At 44.3% G+C, this 22,206-nt stretch overlaps 1 protein-coding gene across 1 annotated transcript; it reads right to left on the reverse strand.

Moving 5' to 3' along the window:
- Positions 1-1,353: 1,353 nt before the first annotated feature.
- On the reverse strand, positions 1,354-21,728 carry LOC105497063 (zinc finger protein 665). Its single transcript, XM_011767751.3, is given in 5 exon segments — positions 1,354-4,500; positions 4,502-4,676; positions 9,666-9,792; positions 16,792-16,847; positions 21,631-21,728. Coding segments are annotated over 5 exon segments (2,100 nt in total). The 5' UTR covers positions 21,662-21,728; the 3' UTR covers positions 1,354-2,789.
- Positions 21,729-22,206: the final 478 nt, after the last annotated feature.

Genomic DNA, 22,206 nt, shown 5'->3' on the forward strand with positions numbered 1-22,206 from the left:
AGGTCACAAGTTCAAATTACCAAAATGTTATGAGGGTGAACATTCAAACTTTGTAGTTTATCTGCCAGGAAAAAAAAAAAAAAATCTGACTGTGTTATGTTCATTCTTAAAAGAAAATTTATATATATTAATTTCTCCAATTGCCACTGATCATTCCAAGGGTAAAAAAGAGATGTTGTTTTTATCCATATTCCACACACTTTTTGTTTCCTAATGTCATATTTTTACTATACTTGTATTTTCACTTCACGTACATAAAGATAATGCCATAGGTGTTATTTGGCATGCAAGAAAGAGACATGCAAAAATATAATACAGTGCATACGCATCAAGAGCAATGCAGACTTCAGGGTGTGAGAGTCTGAAATATCCTTTCTATGGGATTTTCATTATACCACATAAGTATCCCAAGGCAGAGTGTGGAGAGACTAATTCAAGTGCAAAATACAATTAGTTTCTGGGCTGAGCGTGGTGGCTCACGCCTATAATCCCAGAGCTTTGGGGGGCCAAGGCGGGTGGATCACTTGAGGTCAGGAGTTCAAGACCAGCCTGGCCAACATGGTGAAACCCTGTCTCTACTGAAAATACAAAAACTAGCCGGGTGTGGTAGCGGGCACCTATAATCCCAGCTACTTGGGAGGCTGAAGCAGGAGAATCACCGGAACCCAGGAAACAGAGGTTGCAGTGAGCTGATATCACGCCGTTGCACTCCAGCCTGGGTGACAGAATGAAACTCCATCTCAAACAAACAAAAAACCAAAATACGCTTAGTTTCTGAAAATTATATGTTGTTTGATCCAACAATGGAAATCATTATTCTAGATCCTTCGATAGCTTAATGGTGCACTGTTATTATCTGTTATGAAGTATGCTACTGAGGTAGGATAAAACTACGTTGGCAAGAAATGATTCATTCATACTTACAAAATACATCGAATTTTATTAGTTAAAACATTAAATCTATGATGCATTCTTAATTAAATAGTAGCAAAATGTCATTCCAGCAGTTAATGTAAATCCTAGTAACAAACATGGGATTCTGGTTACTTTGATTAAACTTCCTATGCTCAGCCGGCCGGGCACGGTGGCTCACGCCTGCAATCCCAGCACTGTGACAGGCTGAGGCGGGCAGATCATGAGGTCAGGAGTTCAAGACCAGTCTGGCCAACACAGCAAAACCCCATCTCTACTAAAAATACAAAAATTATCCTGGCGTGGTGGTACATGCCTGTAATCCCAGCTACTTGGGAGGCTGAGGGAGGAGAATCACTAAAATCCAGGAGGCTGAGGTTGCAGTGAGCTGAGATTGCGTCACTGCACTCCAGTCTGGGTGACAGAACAAGACTCTGTCTCAAAAAAAAAAAAAAAAATCAATCTTTGCTATGCAACAGCTATTGGCATTTGATGGAGAAGGTAGCTTTTTCTGCATTATTTGTACCACACATCAGTCCCTAATAAGCTATTACTCTTCTCTAATAAAAATCCAAGTGTCTTCCTGGCTCTATTTCATGGTCTGTTGGTAGAGAATTTCTTTTTCTTTTTTATTTTTTTGAGTCAGAGTTTCGCTCTTGTTGCCCAGACTGGAGTGCAGTGGCGTGATCTCGGCTCACTGCAACCTCTGCCTCCGGGATTCAAGCGAGTCTCCTGCCTCAGCCTCCTGAGTAGCTGGGATTACGGGCATGCACCACTGTACCTAATTTTGTATTTTCAGTAGAGACGGGATTTCTCCATGTTGGTCAGGCTGGTCTCGAACTCCTAACCTCAGGTGATCTACCCACCTCGGCCTCCCAAAGTGCTGGGATTACAGGCGTGAGTCACCGTGCCGGCCAGTAGAGAATTTCTTTCCATACCCACAGTGCCCTTCTGTCAGAAGAAGAGCACCTGGAGTGCAATAAGGATGATGAGTGACATCATAGTTCATTATCCTCTGTCCTTTCCAAGTACTCTCTAATTCAGACTCTATTTAATTTTAAAAGGCAGCGTCGTTCTTCTTCAGGAGCTTGGAGAGAAATAATCCTTACCCAGTGAAGTGAGTGAGCCCTTCCATCCTTTCTTTCCCAAACACCACCATGTAAGGTGTATAATCGTGTATAAAATCAGCAGATTATATATCAGAGGGTTATGAGGAAACTAGAGACTGAGTTATATTATTCCTATGAATCCTCAGCTATAGGTGTAGTCCAGGAGTAATAGTCTCGGCATGCATGTTACATTTGTGTAATTTCATCAAAGATATATCTTTTGATGCCTATTGAGCTCTGAAACCTGGATAAAGCTTCTGTCATACACAGTATATTCACAGGATTTCTCTGTTATGAACTCTGATGTCTGTTAATGCTTAAACTCATCAGAAGTTTGCCAGTCACTGCATTTGTAAGAATTGTCTCAAGAATGAATTCCCGATGTTGTGAAATAAGTAATTTGTGGCTGAACAACTTGCCACACTCCTTTGTAAGGTTACTTTTTCTGTGTGTGTGTGTGTGTGTGTGTGTATGATGGAGTTTCACTCTTGTTGCCCAAGCTGGAGTGCAATGGCATGATCTCCCTCACTGCAATCTCCGCCTCCCAGGTTCAAGTGATTCTTCTGCCTCATCCTCCTGAGTAGCTGGGATTACAGGCATGCACCACCATGCCCAGCTAATTTTTGTGTTTTTAGTAAAGACAGCATTTCATCATGTTGGCCAGCCTGGTCTTGAACTCGCGACCTCAGGTGATCTGCCTTCCTTGGCTTCTCAAAGTGCTGGGATTACAGGCATGAGCCACCACACCTGGCGTCCTTTGTAAGGTTTCTATCCACTATGAATTCTTCGATGTTTTGCAAGGTTTGAATTTTGAGTGAAGACCTTGCCACATTCGTTACATTTGTAAGGTTTGTCTCCAGTATGGATTGCCATATGGGTAGTTAGGGTTGAGCGAACACTAAAGGCTTTCCCACACTCATTACACCTGTAAGGTTTTTCTCCAGTGTGAATTCTTCTATGATTTGCAAGATGTGAATTCTGAGTGAAGACCTTGCCACATTCATTACATTTGTAAGGTTTTTCTCCAGTGTGGATGACCTGATGGGTAGCTAGGTTTGAATGTACACTAAATGCTTTGCCACACTCATTACACTTGTAAGGTTTCTCACCAGTGTGAATTCTCTGATGAACTGCAAGGTATGAACTGTGCCTGAAGACCTTGCCACAATCATTACATTTGTACGGTTTTGGTCCAGTATGTATTGTCTGATGGATAGTTAGGCTTGAATGAACACTAAAGGCTTTGCCACACTCATTACACTTGTAAGGTTTTTCTCCAATATGAACTCTCCAGTGCCTTGCAAGTTGTGATGTTTGACTGAAGGCTTTACCACATTCACCACACTTGTAAGGTTTTGCTCCAGAATGAATTCCCCGATGACTTGCAAGGTGTGAATTTTGTGTGAAGACCTTACCACAGTCATTACATTTGTAAGGCTTTTCTCCAGTATGAATTGCCTGATGGGTAGTTAGGCTTGATCGCACACTAAAGGCTTTGCCGCACTCATCACACCTGTAAGGTTTCTCTCCAGTATGAATTCTTTGATGATTTGCTAAATGTGAATACTGAGTGAAAACCTTGACGCATTCATTACATTTGAAAGGTTTTTCTCCGGTATGGATGATCTGATGCTTAGTTAAGTTTGAATGCATACTGAAGGCTTTTCCACACTTATTACACTTGTAAGGTTTCTCACCAGTATGAATTCGCCGATGCTTTGCAAGGTGTGAATTGTGCCTGAAGACCTTGCCACACTCATTACATTTGTAAGGTTTTTCTCCAGTGTGGATTGTCTGATGGGTAGTTAGGCTTGAGCGAACACTAAAGGCTTTGCCACACTCATTACACTTGTAAGGTTTCTCCCCAGTATGAATTCTTCGATGACTTGCAAGGTGTGAATTTTGAGTGAAGCACTTGCCACATTCCTTACATTTGTAAGGTTTTTCTCCAGTATGGATAACCTGATGTGTAGTTAGTTTTGAATGTGCTCTAAAGGCTTTGCCACACTCATTACACTTGTAAGGTTTCTCTCCAGTATGAATTCTCCGATGACCTGCAAGGTTTGAAGGTTGACTGAAGACCTTTCCACATTCATGACATTTGTAAGGTTTTTCTCCAGTATGGATTACCTGATGGATAGTTAGGTTTGAACGAACAGTAAAGGCTTTGCCACACTCATTACACTGGTAAGGCTTCTCTCCAGTATGAATTCTCTTATGACTTGTTAGCCGTGAGTTTTGATTGAAGACCTTGCCACATTCATCACATTTATAATGTTTTCCCCGATTATTAAGAGACTTCTCAACTTGATTGTATTCATACATTTTCCCTTCACCTTGAAATTGCTGCAGTTCAGGCAGATGTGACTGAAAACTTACTCCAAGCTGATTTTCAATAAGCTTGTTTCCTGCAGCCCTTCTATCATGTTGATCTCTTCTATCAGGGAGATTTTCTTTTTGCAACATAAGTACTCTTGTAATTTCCTTCATCTTTCCACTGCCACTCAAAGTCATATGTATTTTTCTGAACTTCCTCAAAGGACAGGGCTTCATCACAGCTTTCAAGTCTCTCCAGCTTCACCATGTGGAATGCTTCTTCCATACTGTTCTTCCCCTTTGGTGGCAGATCCTTGTTTACACATTTACAAGAGATATCTGTAAGATATAAAGAACCACAGGTTTCCAATTAATTATAGTACATAAATAATTATTTCCCATTGAAAAACCTAATGTTACACCAAAAGTAATAGTTATGTTGAACAGACTTATGATTCTTCAGAACCATAATTTTTCAGAACACAAAAGGAATAGGATTCCTTATCAAAGAAAAGGTGGTAACATGTAATTCAAATAGTAGGGGATCCTCGTTTTAAACAATCTGTGAACAAAACCCTCATATTGTACAAACCCATATTGGCCCTGAAAGGAGTACTTTCCAACCATGACCCAAGGCTACCAATTGGCAATATGTTTTATATGGCTGTCTTAGAATTCAAGAGAAAGAATTCTTATATTGTGCCTATTTAAAGCATATTTGTTATGCACAAGTAAATGCTAAAGCACAACGTGATATACTGTAATGGTAAATAACTCACAGCAAACATACGTAATGAATAATTAAAGAAGTAGTAATTTTGAATTGGAAAAAAATAATAGCACTGAAAAAATGAGGAGGAATTCAATTTTAAAATGTCAGAAAAAACTTTTTGAATTGGAAAAAAAAAAAAAGAGAGAGAAAAGAGGAGTTCTACTTCAGAACCAGCACAGGACATAAGAACTGGAATATAGTCTCGCTGTGTCACCCAGGCTGGAGTGCAGTGGCGCGATTTCGGCTCACTGCAACCTCCGCCTCCCGGGTTCAAACAATTCTCTGCCTCAGCCTCCTGAGTAGCTGGGATTACAGGTGCCTGCCACCACGCCCAGCTGATTTTTGTATTTTTAGTAGAGACAGCGTTTCACCATCTTGGCCAGGCTGGTCTTGAGCTCCTGACCTCGTGATCCGCCCACCTTGGCCTCCCAAAGTGCAGAGATAACAGGCATGAGCCACTGCGCCCAGCCTGTTTATATTATTCTTGACTGCAAATCGTGTCACATGCAGTAAGTGTGTGTATAAGTTTTGGTAAGTTTTAATTTTTTATCATAGATTTGTGTTTTTTTGAAGCGGAGTCTCATTCTGATGCCCAGGCTAGAGTGCAGTGGTGCAATCTTGGCTCACTGCAACTTCTGCTTCCCAGGTTCAAGTGATTCTCCGGCCTCAGCCTCCCAACTAGCTGGGATTACAAGCATGTGCCACCACGGCCAGCTACTTTTTGTATGTTTAGTAGAGACAGGGTTTCATCATGTTGGCCAGCTGGTCTTGAAATCCTGACCTCAAGTGATCCACCCACCTTGGCCTCCCAAAGTGCTGGGATTACAGGCGTGAGCCACTGCACCCAGCCAGATTTGTGTGTTTTTGTTTGGTTTGTTTTTGTTTTTGTTTTGCAACAAAAGAACAGCACAGATTTATTGAAATGGAAGTACACTCCACAGAGTGGGAGCGGGCTCTAGCAAGCAGCTCAAGAGCCAGATTTGTGTATTTTTTTATGGTGGTAAATAATAGAGAAGTACTTTATGCATTCATCACATACCTAATTTTTTCTTAATTTTTATGATATTTTTACGTTATGCAATTTGTCTGCTTTATCAAATTGTTGCAAATGTCTTTAAAAATTTCCAATATATTTACTGGAATAAAACCCATGTATAGGCCGGGCGCGGTGGCTCAAGCCTGTAATCCCAGCACTTTGGGAGGCCGAGACGGGTGGATCATGAGGTCAGGAGATCGAGACCATCCTGGCTAACACGGTGAAACCCCGTCTCTACTAAAAAATACAAAAAACTAGCAGGGCGAGGTGGCGGGCTCCTGTAGTCCCAGCTACTCGGGAGGCTGAGGCAGGAGAATGGCGTAAACCCGGGAGGCGGAGCTTGCAGTGAGCTGAGATCTGGCCACTGCACTCCAGCCTGGGAGACAGAGCAAGACTCCGTCTCAAAAAAAAAAAAAAAAAAAAAAACCCATGTATAAGATGACCCATGGAATTCAAACCTGTGCTGTTCAAGGGCCAACTGTATACCCAGAAGTGGGATTGCTGGATAATATAGTACTTTTATTTTTATTTTTTTGAGAAATTTCCATATAATTTTTCATAATGCCTAGACTAATTTACATTCAATCAATAGTGTATGAGAACCCCCAGTCTCCATATCCTTGCTAACACATATCTTTTGTCCTTCTGACAGTAGCCATTCTGACAGCTATATGATATTTTATTCTGCTTTAAATCTGCATCTCTGCAAGTAGTGATGTTGTTGGCTGTTTGTCTGTCTTCCTTCAAGAACTGTATATTGAGGCTCATGCCTATAATCTCAGCACTTTGTGAGGCCAAGTTGGGCAGATCACCTGAGACTAGGGATTTGAGACCAGCCTGGCCAACATAGTGACCAAAAATGCAAAAATTAGCCAGGCGTGGTGGCGCGCACCTGTAGTCCCAGCTACTTGGGAGGTTGAGGCAGGAGAATAGCTTGAACCTGGGAAGCAGAGATTGCAGTGAGCCGAGATTGTGCCACTGCACTCCAGCCTGGGTGACAGAGCAAGACTCTGTCTCAAAAAAAAAAAAAAAAGGAAAAAAAATGTATATTGAGATCCTTTGGCCATTTTTTAATTGGTTTGTTTTCATGCTATTGAGTAGTTTTGATTTCTCATACATTTTGGATATTAAATTGGTGTCAAATATACAAATTGCAAATGCTTTCTCACAATCCGTAGGTTGTCTCTTCATTATGTTAATTGTTCCCTTTGCGGTGATTTTCAGTAGATGCCACCCCATTTATCTGTTTGCTTTTGTTGCATAAGCTTCTGGCATCGAGGCCAAAAAATCATTGCCTGGATCACGTCATGTAGCTTTTCCCCTATGATTGCTTCTAGTAGTTTCACATTATCAGGTCTTACGTTTAAGTATTTAATACATTTTGAATCAATTTTGGTATCTGATGTGAGATTAACATCCATTTCATTCTCCTGTGTGTGGATATTGAGTTTTTCTAGCTACACTTATTGAAAAAACTGTCCTTTGTTCATTGTGTGTTCTTGGCACCTCTGTCAAAAGCCAGCTGGTCATATATTCATCATTTGTTTTTTTTCTTCACTTTTTTTTTTTTTTTTGATATGGAGTCTCACTCTGTCGCCCAGGCTAGAGTGCAGTGGCGCAATCTCAGCTGACTGCAACCTCTGCCTCCTGGTTTCAAGTGATTCTTCTGCCTCAGCCTCCCAAGTAGCTGACCACCACGCCTGGCTAATTTTTGTATTTTTAGTAGAGACAGGGTTTCACCATATTGGACAGGCTGGTCACGAACTCATGACCTCGTGATCCACCCACCTCAGCCTCCCAAAGTGCTGGAATTACGGGGGTGAGCCACCGCATCCGGCTTTCTTTTTACTCTTTCTATTCTGTTCCACTGGTTGATGTGTCTATTTTTAAGGAAGTACTATCCTGTTTTAATTACTATATCTTTATAATATAGTTTGAAATAAGGTAGTGTGATGCCTCCAGGTTTGTTCTTTTTGTTCAATGAATCCCATGCTCAAGTGTAAAAAAATAGGATACACACCCCATATAGGACTGGGATCAAAAAGAGAAAGTTTCTGTCCATTGTACTTAACAATTTGGCTAATCATCTCGGAAGATCAACCCACTCCCCTTGTCACCCACATCCACAAACTGTGGCAAAGTGGAATAGGAGAAGTAGCTGAGACCTCAACAGGCAAAGAAAGCTTAAGACAGCTCTGTGAAGTTTCTGGGGCCCCAGGTGCAAAGGAGGAGCAGCCAACGTTTTCTATCTTCCAAGCTCATGAAATGGGATAAAATATGGATAGGGGCACTTGTCATAACTATGGAGGCCTCACGTCTGATCTCTGTGGACAGAAAAATAAGGATTTTTGATTGAATGAAGCACAGAAGGAGAGACTAAGGAGGAAAGCAACCCTTTTGAAAGGAACCAAGAGTTCATAGAAACCAAGTAACAGATGGTTGTAGGTCATGATCAAGACTCTGCATGTGTTGCTGTTTGGGCTGTAGCACCACTGCAGGTTGGAAGGAGAAACTTTTACACATCTAAAGAACAGAGTATTAAGTGGTAGGGAAAAAAATTCTTATCAGTGATCACAGGATATAAACTTTTATTTTCCCAAAAAATTCTGCCATTTGCAGGGTGTTTCTCAAACACTGTCTAATGAGACGCTTTCTCTCTGCCCATCTGAACTCTGACCTGTAATTACACCTCTGATCCACTCCCACTTGCTATTTTCTCTTGGCTGTCCACATTCCAGGGCTCCTTCCCTTGTTCCAACAAGGAGATAATACTCAGATCAAAAGGAGAGATTCCTGCTTACGAAAAGAAAGAAGGCCAGGCATGGTAGCTCACACCTGTAATCCCAGCACTCTGGGAGGCTGAGATGTGCAGATCACCCTGAGGTCAGGAGTTCGAGACCAGCCTGGCCTATAATCCCAGCTACTCAGGAGGCTGAGGCAGGAGAATCACTTGAACTTAGGAGGCGGAGGTTGCAGTTGCAGTGATCCGAGATCGTGCTATTGCACTCCAGCCTGGGTGAGAAGAGTGAAACTCCATTTCAAAAAAAAAGAGAGAAAAAAAAGAAAAAGAAATATAATGTGCTGTGGCTTTTCCAGAACTACACCCTTAGGTTAACATGAGAAGAGAGGAAACTGCAGATGGATTTGGAAAAACATTTCAACAGTTGATCCACTGAATGCCTCCTGAGTGATTAGGAAACACCAGACTACACAGATACCTAGCTTTCGTCCATGAACCACTAAATCAAAAGCACAGAAGTAAAAAACAGAAAATCAAACATTTTAAATCTGGTACAAGGTATTATGCATACAAAGCTCTAAAACTCTCCACAAAGTGGGCAGACCATCTCAAGAAACGGCAAGATTAAAGTCCAGATTTTGTATGATCAGGCTTTTCATTTCTGAGTCAACAGGTCATCAATCCTCATCGAGGAATGCAGGGGCTCTCAAGAGACTCACAAGGGAAAATGAAAACATACACAAGAACAGACCTTGACTTCTAAAAGAAAGTCATCCTTACCCGGTGAGACCAGGTTCCTGTAGTTCTCCAACATGACGTCCCTGTACAAAGTCTTCTGAGCAGGGTCCAGGTATGTCCACTCCTCCTGAGAGAATTCTATGGCCACATCCTTGAATGTCAACTGTCCCTAAAATGAAAAACACATTTCACCAAGTGACTATGAGGCAAATTTGAATCTTCACATAAAACGAGAAGAGGAGAGAGCTGTAAAAATAGGTTCAATTCAAGTAAGCAGACTGACACATCCAGGCTGTGATCATGGTACATACAGATTTGATCTTCATCCCTTTTCCTGAAAAGAGCTCACTTGAAATCTGTGAGGTGATAAGTATCTTTTTGTACGTCAGTGAGACTAACTGGTGGCTGAAGGCCGCCAGATAGCTTCACGGTGTGGGCTGGACACTGGAAAGACCAAGACAAGATTACAGGGTTAGGCCAGGTGCCATGGCTCATGTCTGTAATCCCAGCACTTTGGGAGGCCGAAGCCAGTGGATCACTTGAGGTCAGGAGTTCGAGACAGGCCTGGCCAACACGGTGAAACCCTGTCTCTACTAAAAATACAAAAATTAGCTGGGCATGGTGGCACGCACCTGTGATCCCAGCTACTCAGGAGGCTGAGGCAGGAGAATCACTTCAACCTGGGAGGCAGATGTTGCAGTGAGCTGAGATCACGCCACTACACTCCAGCCTGGATGACAGAATGAGACTCTGTCTCAAAATAAATAAATAAAAATAAAAATAAATAAATAAATAAAAGATTACAGGGTTGGGACTTCCAGGTTCAATCTCCAACACTGCAAAAGGGAAGAAGGCCTGAAGTTTCAGTTGAACATCTATGGCCAATAATGTAAACAGTCATGCCTATGTAATGAAGCTTCCATAAAAATGCAAAAAATGAAGGTTCTGAGGAGCATTTGGGACAGATGATAACATGGAGGCCCCTTGAGTGGTGCACCCACAGAGGGCATGGAAGCTCAGAGCTCCTCCCTATGTCACCCAATAGATCGCTTCCATCTGCATTCTTTGTTATATCCTGAGCAATAAATGAATCAACATGAATCAAGTGTTTCCCTGAGTTCTGTGAGCCACTGTAACAAGTTAATTGATCCCAACGAAGAGGTCATGAGAATTTACAACTTAAGCCGGTTAGCGAGAAACCCAAGCCACAACCTGTGTTTGCGAATGGCATTGAGGTGGCTGCACCCTTGTGGGACTGAGCCCTATACCTGTGGGATGTGATGCTATATCCAGACAGCGTCAGAATTGAACTGAATGGGAGGACACCCAGGTCACGTCCACTGCAGAATTGCTTGATTGATGTGATGGAAAACCCAACACATCTGGGAGAACGGAAGCACTCTGTGTTGCAAGTAGTAGAAGAAACTGTATCCAGCTGGACACGGTGACTCATGCCTGTAATCCCAGCACTTTGAGAGGCCGAGGCGGGTGGATCACCTGAGGTCAGGAGTTCAAGACCAGCCTGGACGATGTGGCGAAACCTCGTGTCTACTAAAAATACAAAAATAGCCAGGCATGGTGGTGGGCACCAGTAATCCCAGTTACTCAGGAGCTGAAGCGGGAGGATCATTTGAACCTGGGAGGTGGAAGTTGTGGTGAGCCAAGATCACGCCATTGCACCCCAGCCTGGGCAACAGAGCGAGACTCTATCTCAAAAAAAAAAAAAAAAAAAAAAAAACTGAATCAGTTTTTCCCTATATTCTCACACACTAAGGTTTACTTGAGCAAGTTATGTCTGCTTAATCCTGTTTTATTATTCTTTTCCCTAAGAGGTTATGATATCCTCTAAATTAGTGTGGATTTCTGTTTTGTGGACAATAAATAAATATACAGATACAAAATCGGCTGGGCGCAGTGGCTCACTCATGCCTGTAATCCTAGCACTTTGGGAGGCCAAGGTGGGGGAATCACTTGAGGTCAGAAGTTCGAGACCAACCTGGCCAACATGGTGAAACCCTGTCTCTACGAAAAATACAAAAATTAGCCGGAAATTGCTTGAACCTGGGAGGCAGAGGTGGCAGTGAGCCAAGATGGTGCCACTGCACTCCAGCCCGGGCAACAGGGGGACAACCAAAACAAAAGAAAAAAGCCCAGCATAAGTTCATCTCTACCAGCTTTAGATAGATATTATGTCTGATACATCAAGTAATATTCAGCATCTAGATGACCTAGAGAATGAGTGGTGTCTTCAAGGATGACAACATCCACAGTGGCTTTGAAGAAAAAACAAATCAGAGTTTTAAAACTATGATGAGAGCAATAGCAATGATAGGGATTTAAGAACAAGGTCCGTATGCGAGGTAGCATTTTAAATCCTTTATGTGTACTAACACGTACAACACTGTAGCCCATGAGAGAAAGATCTGCTCCCATTTTACTGTGGGACAGCTGTTTCACAGACACACCGAGAAACTTGTCTCAGGTCAAAGAGCTAAAAATGACAGAGCAAGTACCTATATCCAGGTATCTGGGAATTAAAATTAAACCTAAGCAATCAGTTAAGCAACAGGCAAGCTACCTGAAAGAGCAGCTCACAAAGCCCTGAATAATCTTCCAAAGAGAGTAAGTAGGTGGTTTGGAATCCTAAAGCATTAAGGAAGGCTACATAGTCAAGCGCCTTCAGAGTTTTCATTTTAGAATCTCAGTGTCTTGAGATCAGCACAAAGGAGTCAATATATCTGTCCAAGGTTCTGAAAGGGAAGTCATTTTGGAAGAATTCATTTATATAATGAGAGGCCGAGTACCCGAGTAACGGGTACCAGTGTCTAAGAGATTCCCAACATCCTTTTGTGCAACATGTATCAGCAGCTGCCCACAGCTCTTTAGTTTACCATTCTACTGTGAATGACTGACATGTAGATTGGTCTGAATAGTTTCTTGGTCATTAAACTGGCTAGGAAAGAATTTTCCCAGTCTTTAAGATGCTACACTGTGGCTGAAATCCTCTCAACTACTGTGAAAACGAGGTTTAAAAAATAAAGAAGTTGGCCGGGCATGGTGGTTCATGCCTGTAGTCCCAGTACTTTGGGAGGTCAAGGCAGGCATATTGTTTGAACCCAGGAGTTTGAGACCAGCCTGGGCAACATAGCAAGACCTTGTTTCTACAAAAAAGTAAAAATAATAATAAAAGGAAAAATAAACAAATACAAATAAATAAAGAAGTACAAGAAATGAGAGAATGTTAGAGAATGAAGGGTAAAATAATGTGGAGCAAAACTGGCCAGAGAATGTGTTAATATATTCCAGTTCAAATAGTGTTTTATGGAGAAAGAGACTTTAAAATCTCAGGGGTAAGCAAATTTAAACTGAAAACAGAATAAAAAGTCCTAGAAAGATATAGTAAAAAGTAGTGTCTGTCTCTTTGCATAAAGTAGTATAATGTAGTTTGCATAAAGTAGTATAATCTAGTTTGCATAAAGTAGTATAATATAGTTTGTACACATTTGTAAAACAACCAGCTAGCAAGGGAATTATCTCAAAGAACGACACAGGAGCCAAATGAGATTATCAAGGACAACAAACCACTTCTTTTATTACAATGTCACACTTATAGAAGAAAGCACATGTAAAAGCCTAATTTCAGCACTGAATTTGGGACTTTGTCACTGGAAATTTGGGTAGAATCAAAAGAGAAAATAAAGATAAAAGTGGCGATGAGTTTTGTAGAAATATGTAAATTTCTTTTTTTGTTGTTTTTTTGGAGACGGAGTTTTGCTTTGTCACCCAGGCTGGAGTGCAGTGGGTTTGGGGAGCTTCCAGATGGATGACACGTGGAGGTTCCTGGAGGACGGCATACCCAGGGAGGGCAGGGAAGCTCTGCACCCCTTTCCCCATACCTCACCTTATGCATCTCTTCACTGGTATCTTCTGTAATAGTATTTATAATCAACCTGTAAAACTGAGTGTTTCTCTGACCTCTAAGAGTTGCTCCAGCAAATTAAAGAAGGGTTCATGGGAACCTCAACTTGAGGTTGGTCGGTCAGAAGTTTCAGAGGCCTGGACGTGCAATTGGGAACTGAGCCATCAATCTGTGAGATGTGACACTATCTTCATGCAGACAAGTGTTGGAACTGAACTGGAGGACAGCCAGTTGGTTGCTCGCTGTTTGTTGGTGGGGAGAAATCCCTCACATGTGGCCACAGAAGTCTTCTGTGTGGATTGTGGTGTTGGTGTGAGAGCAGAGGGAAACATGGTGTTTGAGTTGTTTTAACTAAACACTCCAAAAGTAAATTGACACGAGGTCACCTAAGTGAGAAAAACTGAAACAAGTTCAAGGCTAACAATATGGAACTTCACCAAAGGTCATCATATACACAAACGCATTTATGCCCATATGTTACTATCCTATTAGTTCATTAATACATAGTGGAGAACAGGCCGGGTGCGGTGGCTCACACTTGAATCCCAGCACTTTGGGAGGCCGAGTCAGATGGATCACCTGAGGTCAGGAGTTCGAGACCAGCCTGGCCAACATGGAAAACCCCATCTCTACTAAAAATACAAAAATTAGCCAGGTGTGGTGGCGGACACCTGTAATCCCAGGTACTTGGGAGGCTGAGGCAGGAGAATTGCTTGAACCTAAGAGGGGGAAGTTGCAGTGAGCCAAGATTGTGCTCCTTCACTCCAGCCTGGGTGAAAGAGCGAAACTCCATCTCAAAAAAAAAAAAAAAAAGGCAGCAGAGAACAAAGTTAAGGCCATAAAAATATTTAAAATATGATTTCAAATGATAAAACACATACAATTTATTTAAATCATGGTACGTCTTTTATAAAACCATGGGCGTATGCATCTACATATTCATGTGCGCACATCACATATACCAGTTAAATTAAGTGAAATAAGGAGATGTGTCTCAACGATGTATTTGTTTTTGATGATATCTTTAGTTGTCTTTTTTGCTCATGTGCATTTCAGAAAGTCTGGGACAATTAAAATGCATGAATTGTACTTAATTTAGTTTATAAACATTTTTGTAAGTTAAGCTGTAAAAATGCTAAAACAAAAATATGTAAGAACTTGTACTCCAATTGGTATTAAATACAATTATTAAAAATACTGATACCATTTTTTCCAGTTAAATTTAGATATTTAGGCATTAACAAAAGCCCAATGGAGGTTTTAGTTTATTTTACTCATGAAATCATAACATAAGGTTAGGACATTTTTTAATATCATACATTAATTTAATAGACTTAAGAAGTATATATTGCAACGATATTTACTCAAAGAAATTATTGGATAATTAAAAATTGGTTCAAAAAGGAAATTTGAAAAACACCCAAAAGCTAATATTAAACAAGAAAATTTCACCAAACACATAATCAAGCAGTAAATGCTGGATGCATTTGCTCTAAATTAAAATGGAGAAAATGGGCTGGGCACGATGGCTCATGCCTGTAATCCTAACAGTTTGGGAGGCCAAGGCGGGTGGATTGCTTGAGCTCAGGAATTCAAGATGATCCTGGGCAAAATAGCGAGACCCCCATCTTTACAAAAAATATACAAATTAGCTGGGTGTGGTGGCATGCACGTGTAGTCCCAGCTACTTGAGAGGCTGAGGTAGGAGGTTGGCTTGAGCCCAGGTGGTGGAGGCTGCCGTGAGCCGAGATTGCACCACTGCACTCCAGACTGGGTGACGGGGCCGGACCTTGTATCAAAAATAAAAAAGGAGAAAACAGGGCTCACCAGGGCTCCAGCTAAAGCCCACTTCAGAGCATGCCTGAGCTGAGACCAAGAAAATGGTAAAGTAGGAGCTAGACCTGTTAAAACTAACAGATGACATACTCACAACCTAGGAAAAGAACGCATTGAAGTATAAGAACTAATAACAACACTGTGAAAACAATCTTCATTCTTTCTTTAGCAGCTCTCATTAAACATACAACGCATCTCACGAGTACATTAGGAATGATACAATGCTACCTATTAAAATACATTTCCACACCTATTTAAAGAAATTATAAAACTGTACTAAAGTGATGATGTCAATAAAATAGAGGAATAGGAACTCCCAAACACTACCTCCACCATGGAGACACAAATTTAGTAACAATATATGAACCAATTGCCTTTGTGAGAAATCCAGTAACCATTTAAGAGGTTGGAACTCTTAACAGAAGTCTAGAAGAAAAATACAGGACATCTGCTCACAGTGGCCTTACCCTGGCATGATGCAGTGTCACTGCAAGAAAAACACCAATTTCCCATTTCTCCTGGAAGAGGAAAAGTATGAAAACATTCATCCATATTCTGTCTTTTCAGGGCGCTGGCTGAGGGATAAGTTTCTCTCTTGGTTGAATATAAGTAATGAAGGCCGGCAGCAGTGGTTCACGCCTGTAATCCCAGCATTTTGGGAGGCCGAGGCGGGTGCATCGCTTGAGCTCACGAGTTGGAGACCGGCCTGGGCAACATGGTGAAACCCCATCTCTATTAAAAATACAAAAAAATAGCCAGGCATGGTGATGCACGCCTGTAGTCCCAGCTACTCGGGAGGCCATGGCAAGAGAATCACTTGAATCTAGGAGGCAGAGGTTGCAGTGAGCTGAGATTGCGTCACTGCACTCCAGCCTAGGCAACAGAGCAAGACTCTGTCTAAACAAACAAACAAAAAAGGAGTTTGGAGTCAGATAAACACAGTGACTCACTTGTTCGGCATCAAATGCAATATAAATGAGGCTACAAAGCTTTCCCCACAGTGGTCTCATTTTACAGCATTTCGTGAGTGCTTGTGCACAGTAACATCTGCCTTCATAACCAGCTTCTCTTATCAGAATTTACACAGAGCTGGCAATATATTCAAATATGGCCTGAACAATCTGCGTTGCCCAACAGCACTGACACCACGGGGCCCTCACCCCATCTCCATCCATGTCTGGTGTGAGCCCTTCCCAGGACGACGATGCCCAGTGCCGCCTCTTCCCAAGTTCATGTCACTGGGTCACGAGAGATGGAATCTAAGCGAGATGAGAGGGACTGAGGGAAGGCATGGGTGAGGGTGAGCAAACCTGTCAGGCAGGACGCTTCAGACTCAGAGAAGATTCCCAACTCCAAGGCCCAGCGTTTCTGAAAGGAAGGAGACAGAACAATCCACCAAGAACATCATCTCACCTGAGGAGGAGCCATCCCTGACTCCTCTGCTTTCCTCTTCCTCTTCTTCCAGGGTTCTGCCTTGGGTAACATGAAAGAGACTTTAGAATTCAATCCTGAATGTCAAAACTATGCTGTTTATTGGTTAGAATCAACACACCCCCTCCTGTGCCATAACCTCATACACAGGGAAGACCTTACCCTGTGGAAAGATGGTCCTCTGCCGCCCACTGCACCAGAAAAGATGCAGGGCTAAGAAACTCCTACAGGAAAAGCAAGTGAGTTTCTGACCTCTTTCTTTAGAATCTGCTCCCCGCCTGGAGAGGCCCGCACACAGGCTGCAGCAGTGGGGAGCTGAGCTGGAACGAGCTTCCGTTGAGGGCACAGACCCAGCCCTGACCAAACCCCATGCAAAGCACAGCCCCGCTCCCCTCTGTGGATCACAGGCTGATCTCAGCCTTCAGAAACGAGCAGCAGTGCCCTGGTGCTCAGTGGTAGATACAGAATAACAGAATAGAACCAATCTTAAATGTCATTGAAGCTGGGCTGCAACTTACTTGAATGAAAATCTCTGCTAAGGGGGCATAAGAGATGTATTCGCAAAATGCCTCAGCGTTCTTGAGCTCCGCTGAGAGGGGCCAAGCCCAGCACAGCCCCCCACCTTCTGGCTCTACTCTCCCTGGGGGCCTTGTTGTCACCAGGATCCAGACAGTGGAAGGTGAAGCAGCACAGAGAAACATGCAGAACAGCCACTGTGGACCAGAGGTGAGGGTGGGGGTGGGGATGGAATGCGGAAGCGGGGGTCAGGGAGAGGGTCACAGGAGCCCCCATTGAGGAAGTGCTATCAGAACAAAGACCTGGGTTAGGAAGGGTGTTTGCACCTGCAGCTGAGGGGCCAGAGTCCTAGGCACAGGGACCACCCATGTGAAGGCCCTGAGGCAGGAGCAACTTGGGGACCCCAGAAAAGGAAAGGGGCCTGCGTGGCTGGAGCAGAGGGAGCGAGGAGGACGCGGGCAGGAGATGAGGTCAGAGAGGTCCTAGGGGAGCAGGTCAGGCAGGGCTGAGGTCTTCAAACAATTTTTTTCCCACCTCCAAAGAATGTTGAGGCTGGGTGCAGTGGCTCTTGCCTGTAATCTCAGCATTTTGGGAGGCACAGGTGGGTGGACTGCTTCATGCTTGAGCTCAGGAGTTTGAGACCAGCCTGGGCAACATGGCAAAACCCCATCTCTAAAAAAGGTACAAAATTTAGTCACGTGTGTTGGTACGGGCCTGTGTGTGTGTGTGTGTGTGTGTGTGTGTGTGTGAATAGACAAGACCACTAATCTGGATATGCTCATCAAAATAATTCCCTTGAAGTAAAAGTTGATGCAGTGGAGGAGGGAGTGCCACCGTCCTGAGACTGTGTGCACAACTGAAGAACCAGCAACAGCCCGGAGCAGGGACAGTCCATTCCCAGTACCTACTGAGTTGAGATCGCAGGCCTTAAGACAGGTGGGTGGGCCTGTTGGAGAGCTCTTCCCTTTACTGTTTGAGACAGGAAAAAATCAACCTGTTCATACTATTGTCACACTCAACCCAGAATACTTCACCTGCAGTCACCGAAATGTGTGTAGTTTTTCCCACAATGACCAGTTCTGCAGTGGACTCCCAGGGGTGGGGGTGGGGGGGTCGTACAATTTCACCCCACTCTGACACTGTCAGATCTCCCAGGTGAAGATCTCAGTGTGCTATATGCTAGTAGTAACTCTTGGCTACACTCTCACCAGATAAATACCGTCATTCTCTTAACCCCCTCCTTGGATTCAATTAACTTGCTAAAACCATTCATCTATATGATTTGTAGTATCCTTTATAACAGTTGGGTAGGCTGGGCGCGGTAGCTCATGCCTGTAATCCCAGCACTTTGGGAGGCCAAGGTGGGTGGGTTACCTGAGATCAGGAGTTCAAGACTAGCCTGGCCAACATGGTGAACCCCCTTCTCTACTAAAAATACAAAAATTACCCGGGCATGGTGGCGGATGCCTGCAATCCCAGCTACCTGGGAGGCTGAGGCAGGAGAATTGCTGAGCCCGGGAAGCGGAGGTTACAGTGAACCGAGATCGTGCTATTGCACTCCAGCCTGGGTGACAGAGCAAGACTCCATCTCAAAAACAAACAAACAAACAAAAAACAACGGGGTAAACCAAGGAAAATGTTTCCCTGAGTTCTACAAGCTGCTCTGGCAAATAATAGCACCTCAGGAAGGGATAAGGAGAATCCCCAATTTATACTCAATGGGTCCGAAGCTCAAAATCTGGGACTTGGGGCTGGCATCTGAAGTGGGAACCCTCAACTAGTGGGATCTAATGCTAACTCTGGGTAGATAGTGTCCGAATTGAATTAAATTATAGGACAGTCAGGTAGTGTCTGTTGAAGAATTGCGTGTTGGTGGGGAGAAATCCCCACCCCACACATTTTGGTGACGAGAGGCGATGCATTCTTTAGTGTTCATTAGCTGATTATGAGAGGAGGAAAAATACTTTCGTTTTTCCTCCTCATTCATACACTTGCCTTCATATTACCCCATCCTAGGAAAAGGAAAGAGAGTGACGGACAACTGAATGAGTCAAGTCACTGCCCTCTGGTAGAATAGAGATTGCAAACAGAAGCTAACCTCTGATGCCAGGAATTATAAAATGCACATGTCTCACAGACAGGACTTTTGCAATTCTCACCAGCATCTCCACAACAGAAACAAAATATATACATATAAAATTAGTTAGATTATTATTATTATTATTTTTTTTTTTTTTTGAGACGGAGTCTCCCGCTGTGTCACCCAGGCTGGAGTGCAGTGGCGCGATCTCGGCTCACTGCAAGCTCCGCAAGCTCCGCCTCCCAGGTTCACGCCATTCTCCTGCCTCAGCCTCCGAGTAGCTGGGACTACAGGCGCCCGCCACCACGCCCGGCTAGTTTTTTGTATTTTTAGTAGAGACGGGGTTTCACCATGTTAGCCAGGATGGTCTCGATCTCCTGACCTCGTGATCCACCCGCCTCGGCCTCCCAAAGTGCTGGGATTACAGGCTTGAGCCACCGCGCCCGGCCAAATTAGTTAGATTATTAGGGGCCGGGCACAGTAGCTCACACCTGTAATCCCAGCATTTTGGGAGGCTGAGGTGGGTGGATCACCTGAGGTCAGGAGTTCGAGACCAGCCTGGTCAACATAGTGAAACCCCATCTCTACTAAAATTACAAAAGTTAGCCAGGTGTGGTGGTGCATGCCTGTAATCCCAGCTACTCGGGAGGCTGAGGCACAAGAATCGCTTGAACACGGGAGGCGGAGTTACAGTGAGCTGAGATCATGCCATTGCACTCCAGCCTGGGCAATAGAGACTCTGTCTCAAGAAAAAAAAAAAAATTGTTAGATTATGGACACAGAAATCAATATATCACGATGTAATTATCCATACCCAATGAAACCACCATGCATCTGGGCCAAAGTCCCCCTCTTTCTTCCTTCCTGTGTGTTTCCTCCCTCATTCTGTACATCTCTCATTCTCTTCTTCTCTCTCTGGCTTTTTTTCTTGTCTGTGTTTCAGCCTGGGTCGCTGCTCCTCATTTTGAGCCCTTCTCCTTTCCTGCTGTTTCTCCTTCCCTCTATTCCTTCTCTTCCACCTGTTCTGCTCCATTCTTGCAACCTGTTTCACTTCTTATTCCTCTTTCACCCCAATCTTTTGGTTGTCCCCAATTTCCATATGTTTTTGCCTCTTTCTTCCCTTATCTCTGCTCTGTTAAATCCCCTCTTGCCTGTCTCACCTCCTTGTCCCCACTCTCTGGCACCCCCAGATCCCAGGTCTCCCCCTGCTGTGGTTCTCCCTCTGCTCTCCTTGTCACCGGCTGCCCCCTCTTGCTGTCCCAGCACCACGCTGCTGTCTGTCCTGGCTCCAAATCCCCGCTTCTCTCCCCCACTCTCTGTCGGAGGAGCTGCCCCTCTCCCTACCTTGCTGTCCTTCATCTCTCTAGACATCGAGCTTTTCTCTACATTTCTCCAGTTGTTTCTCCATGCTGTTACTTTCTCAGCGACTTCTTTCACTCTTACTGTCTCTTTGCAAATCCCGACCCATCCTCTACTTTGCCATGTTTATTGGTTTCCCCCATTCTTCCCTCTGTCTCCGTTTCTCTGCTTTTCTCTCAGCCCCTTTCTCTATCTCGTGATCCCCTTGGCCCACACATTCACAGGGAGGGTGTGGAGTAAGACGCCTGCATCCTGGAGGAGCACATTTTCCAGCGGGTGGAGCTGGACAGGCAAGAACACCGGGTGTCACACGACAAGCCCCAGGAACCTTCCCCAACGCGGGCTCAGGGGAAGCGGTGACTGCGAAGGGCAGGCCTGGGGAGCAGCAGGGCCCGGCACGAGGAGGAGGGAGGTGGGGGACGACGGCGCCTTAGGAGAGGGGTGGGGTCTGCAGGATCCCAGAACCAGGCAGAGGACGCGGCCTCTCCGGGACTGGGGCTGCGGCCCTGCGCTCCAGTAGCGAGGTTAGGGCGAGGTTAGGGGACGGCAAAATCCTGCACCCACTTCGCGGATGAGGACTTCCCAGAGCGCCGGGGTAGAGGTCAGCAAAGGGTTTTAAGCAGGAAACGGCGCAGGAAAGGAGGCGTCTGCATGGTCTGAAAGCCGAAATACCGCGGGCAGGACCAGCCTGTGTGATTTTAACCCAAAGCGATGCGACCCCCAGAGTCTCGCGACAACGTCTGAATTTACTCGGCATGGAGGGAGCCGTGCGGGGACTTCAAGGGCTATAGGAACCCCCGGACATCGTGTAGGGAAATGCAGGGGACTCCGAAACGCAGGTTTAATCTAGATAGAAGGAAACTCACGCGGCGAGGAACAGCCTTCACTCCAAAACATCTGCTTCCGGGTTTGCAAGAAACTGCCCGTGCAGTAAACGGAGCCGGCGGCTGGGGGCGGGGCCTGGGCGGACCGGGGCAAAGGGGCGGGATGGGGGGGGGAAAGGCCAGGCGTCGGGAGTGACTGAGAGCATAGGGTGGGCGGGGCAGGGGCGGGGCCTGAACCCGGGAGGCGGAGGTTGCAATGAGCCGAGGTCGCGCCATTGCACTCCAGCCTGAGTGACAGAGTGAGACTTCGTCTCACCAAAACAAACAAACAAAAACAAACAAAACCACTTAGCCTATCTAAAAGTGTAACCAATGGCAGTAATATAAGCAATCATGCATATGTAATGAAGGCTCCATAACAACCCAAAAGGAGAGGATTCAGAGGAGCTTCTGGATAGGTGAACACTTGGAGGCTCCTGCAGTGTGGTGCACCCAGGGAGGGCACCAAGGCTCAACGCCCCTTCTCCCATGCCTCACCTCACTGATCCCTTCCATCTGACTGTTCATCTGTCAACTCTGTAATATCCTTTATAATAGGTAAATCTATGTAAAGTGTTT

The sequence above is a fragment of the Macaca nemestrina genome, chromosome 20, assembly GCF_043159975.1.
Source record: "Macaca nemestrina isolate mMacNem1 chromosome 20, mMacNem.hap1, whole genome shotgun sequence".
NCBI lineage: Eukaryota > Metazoa > Chordata > Mammalia > Primates > Cercopithecidae > Macaca > Macaca nemestrina.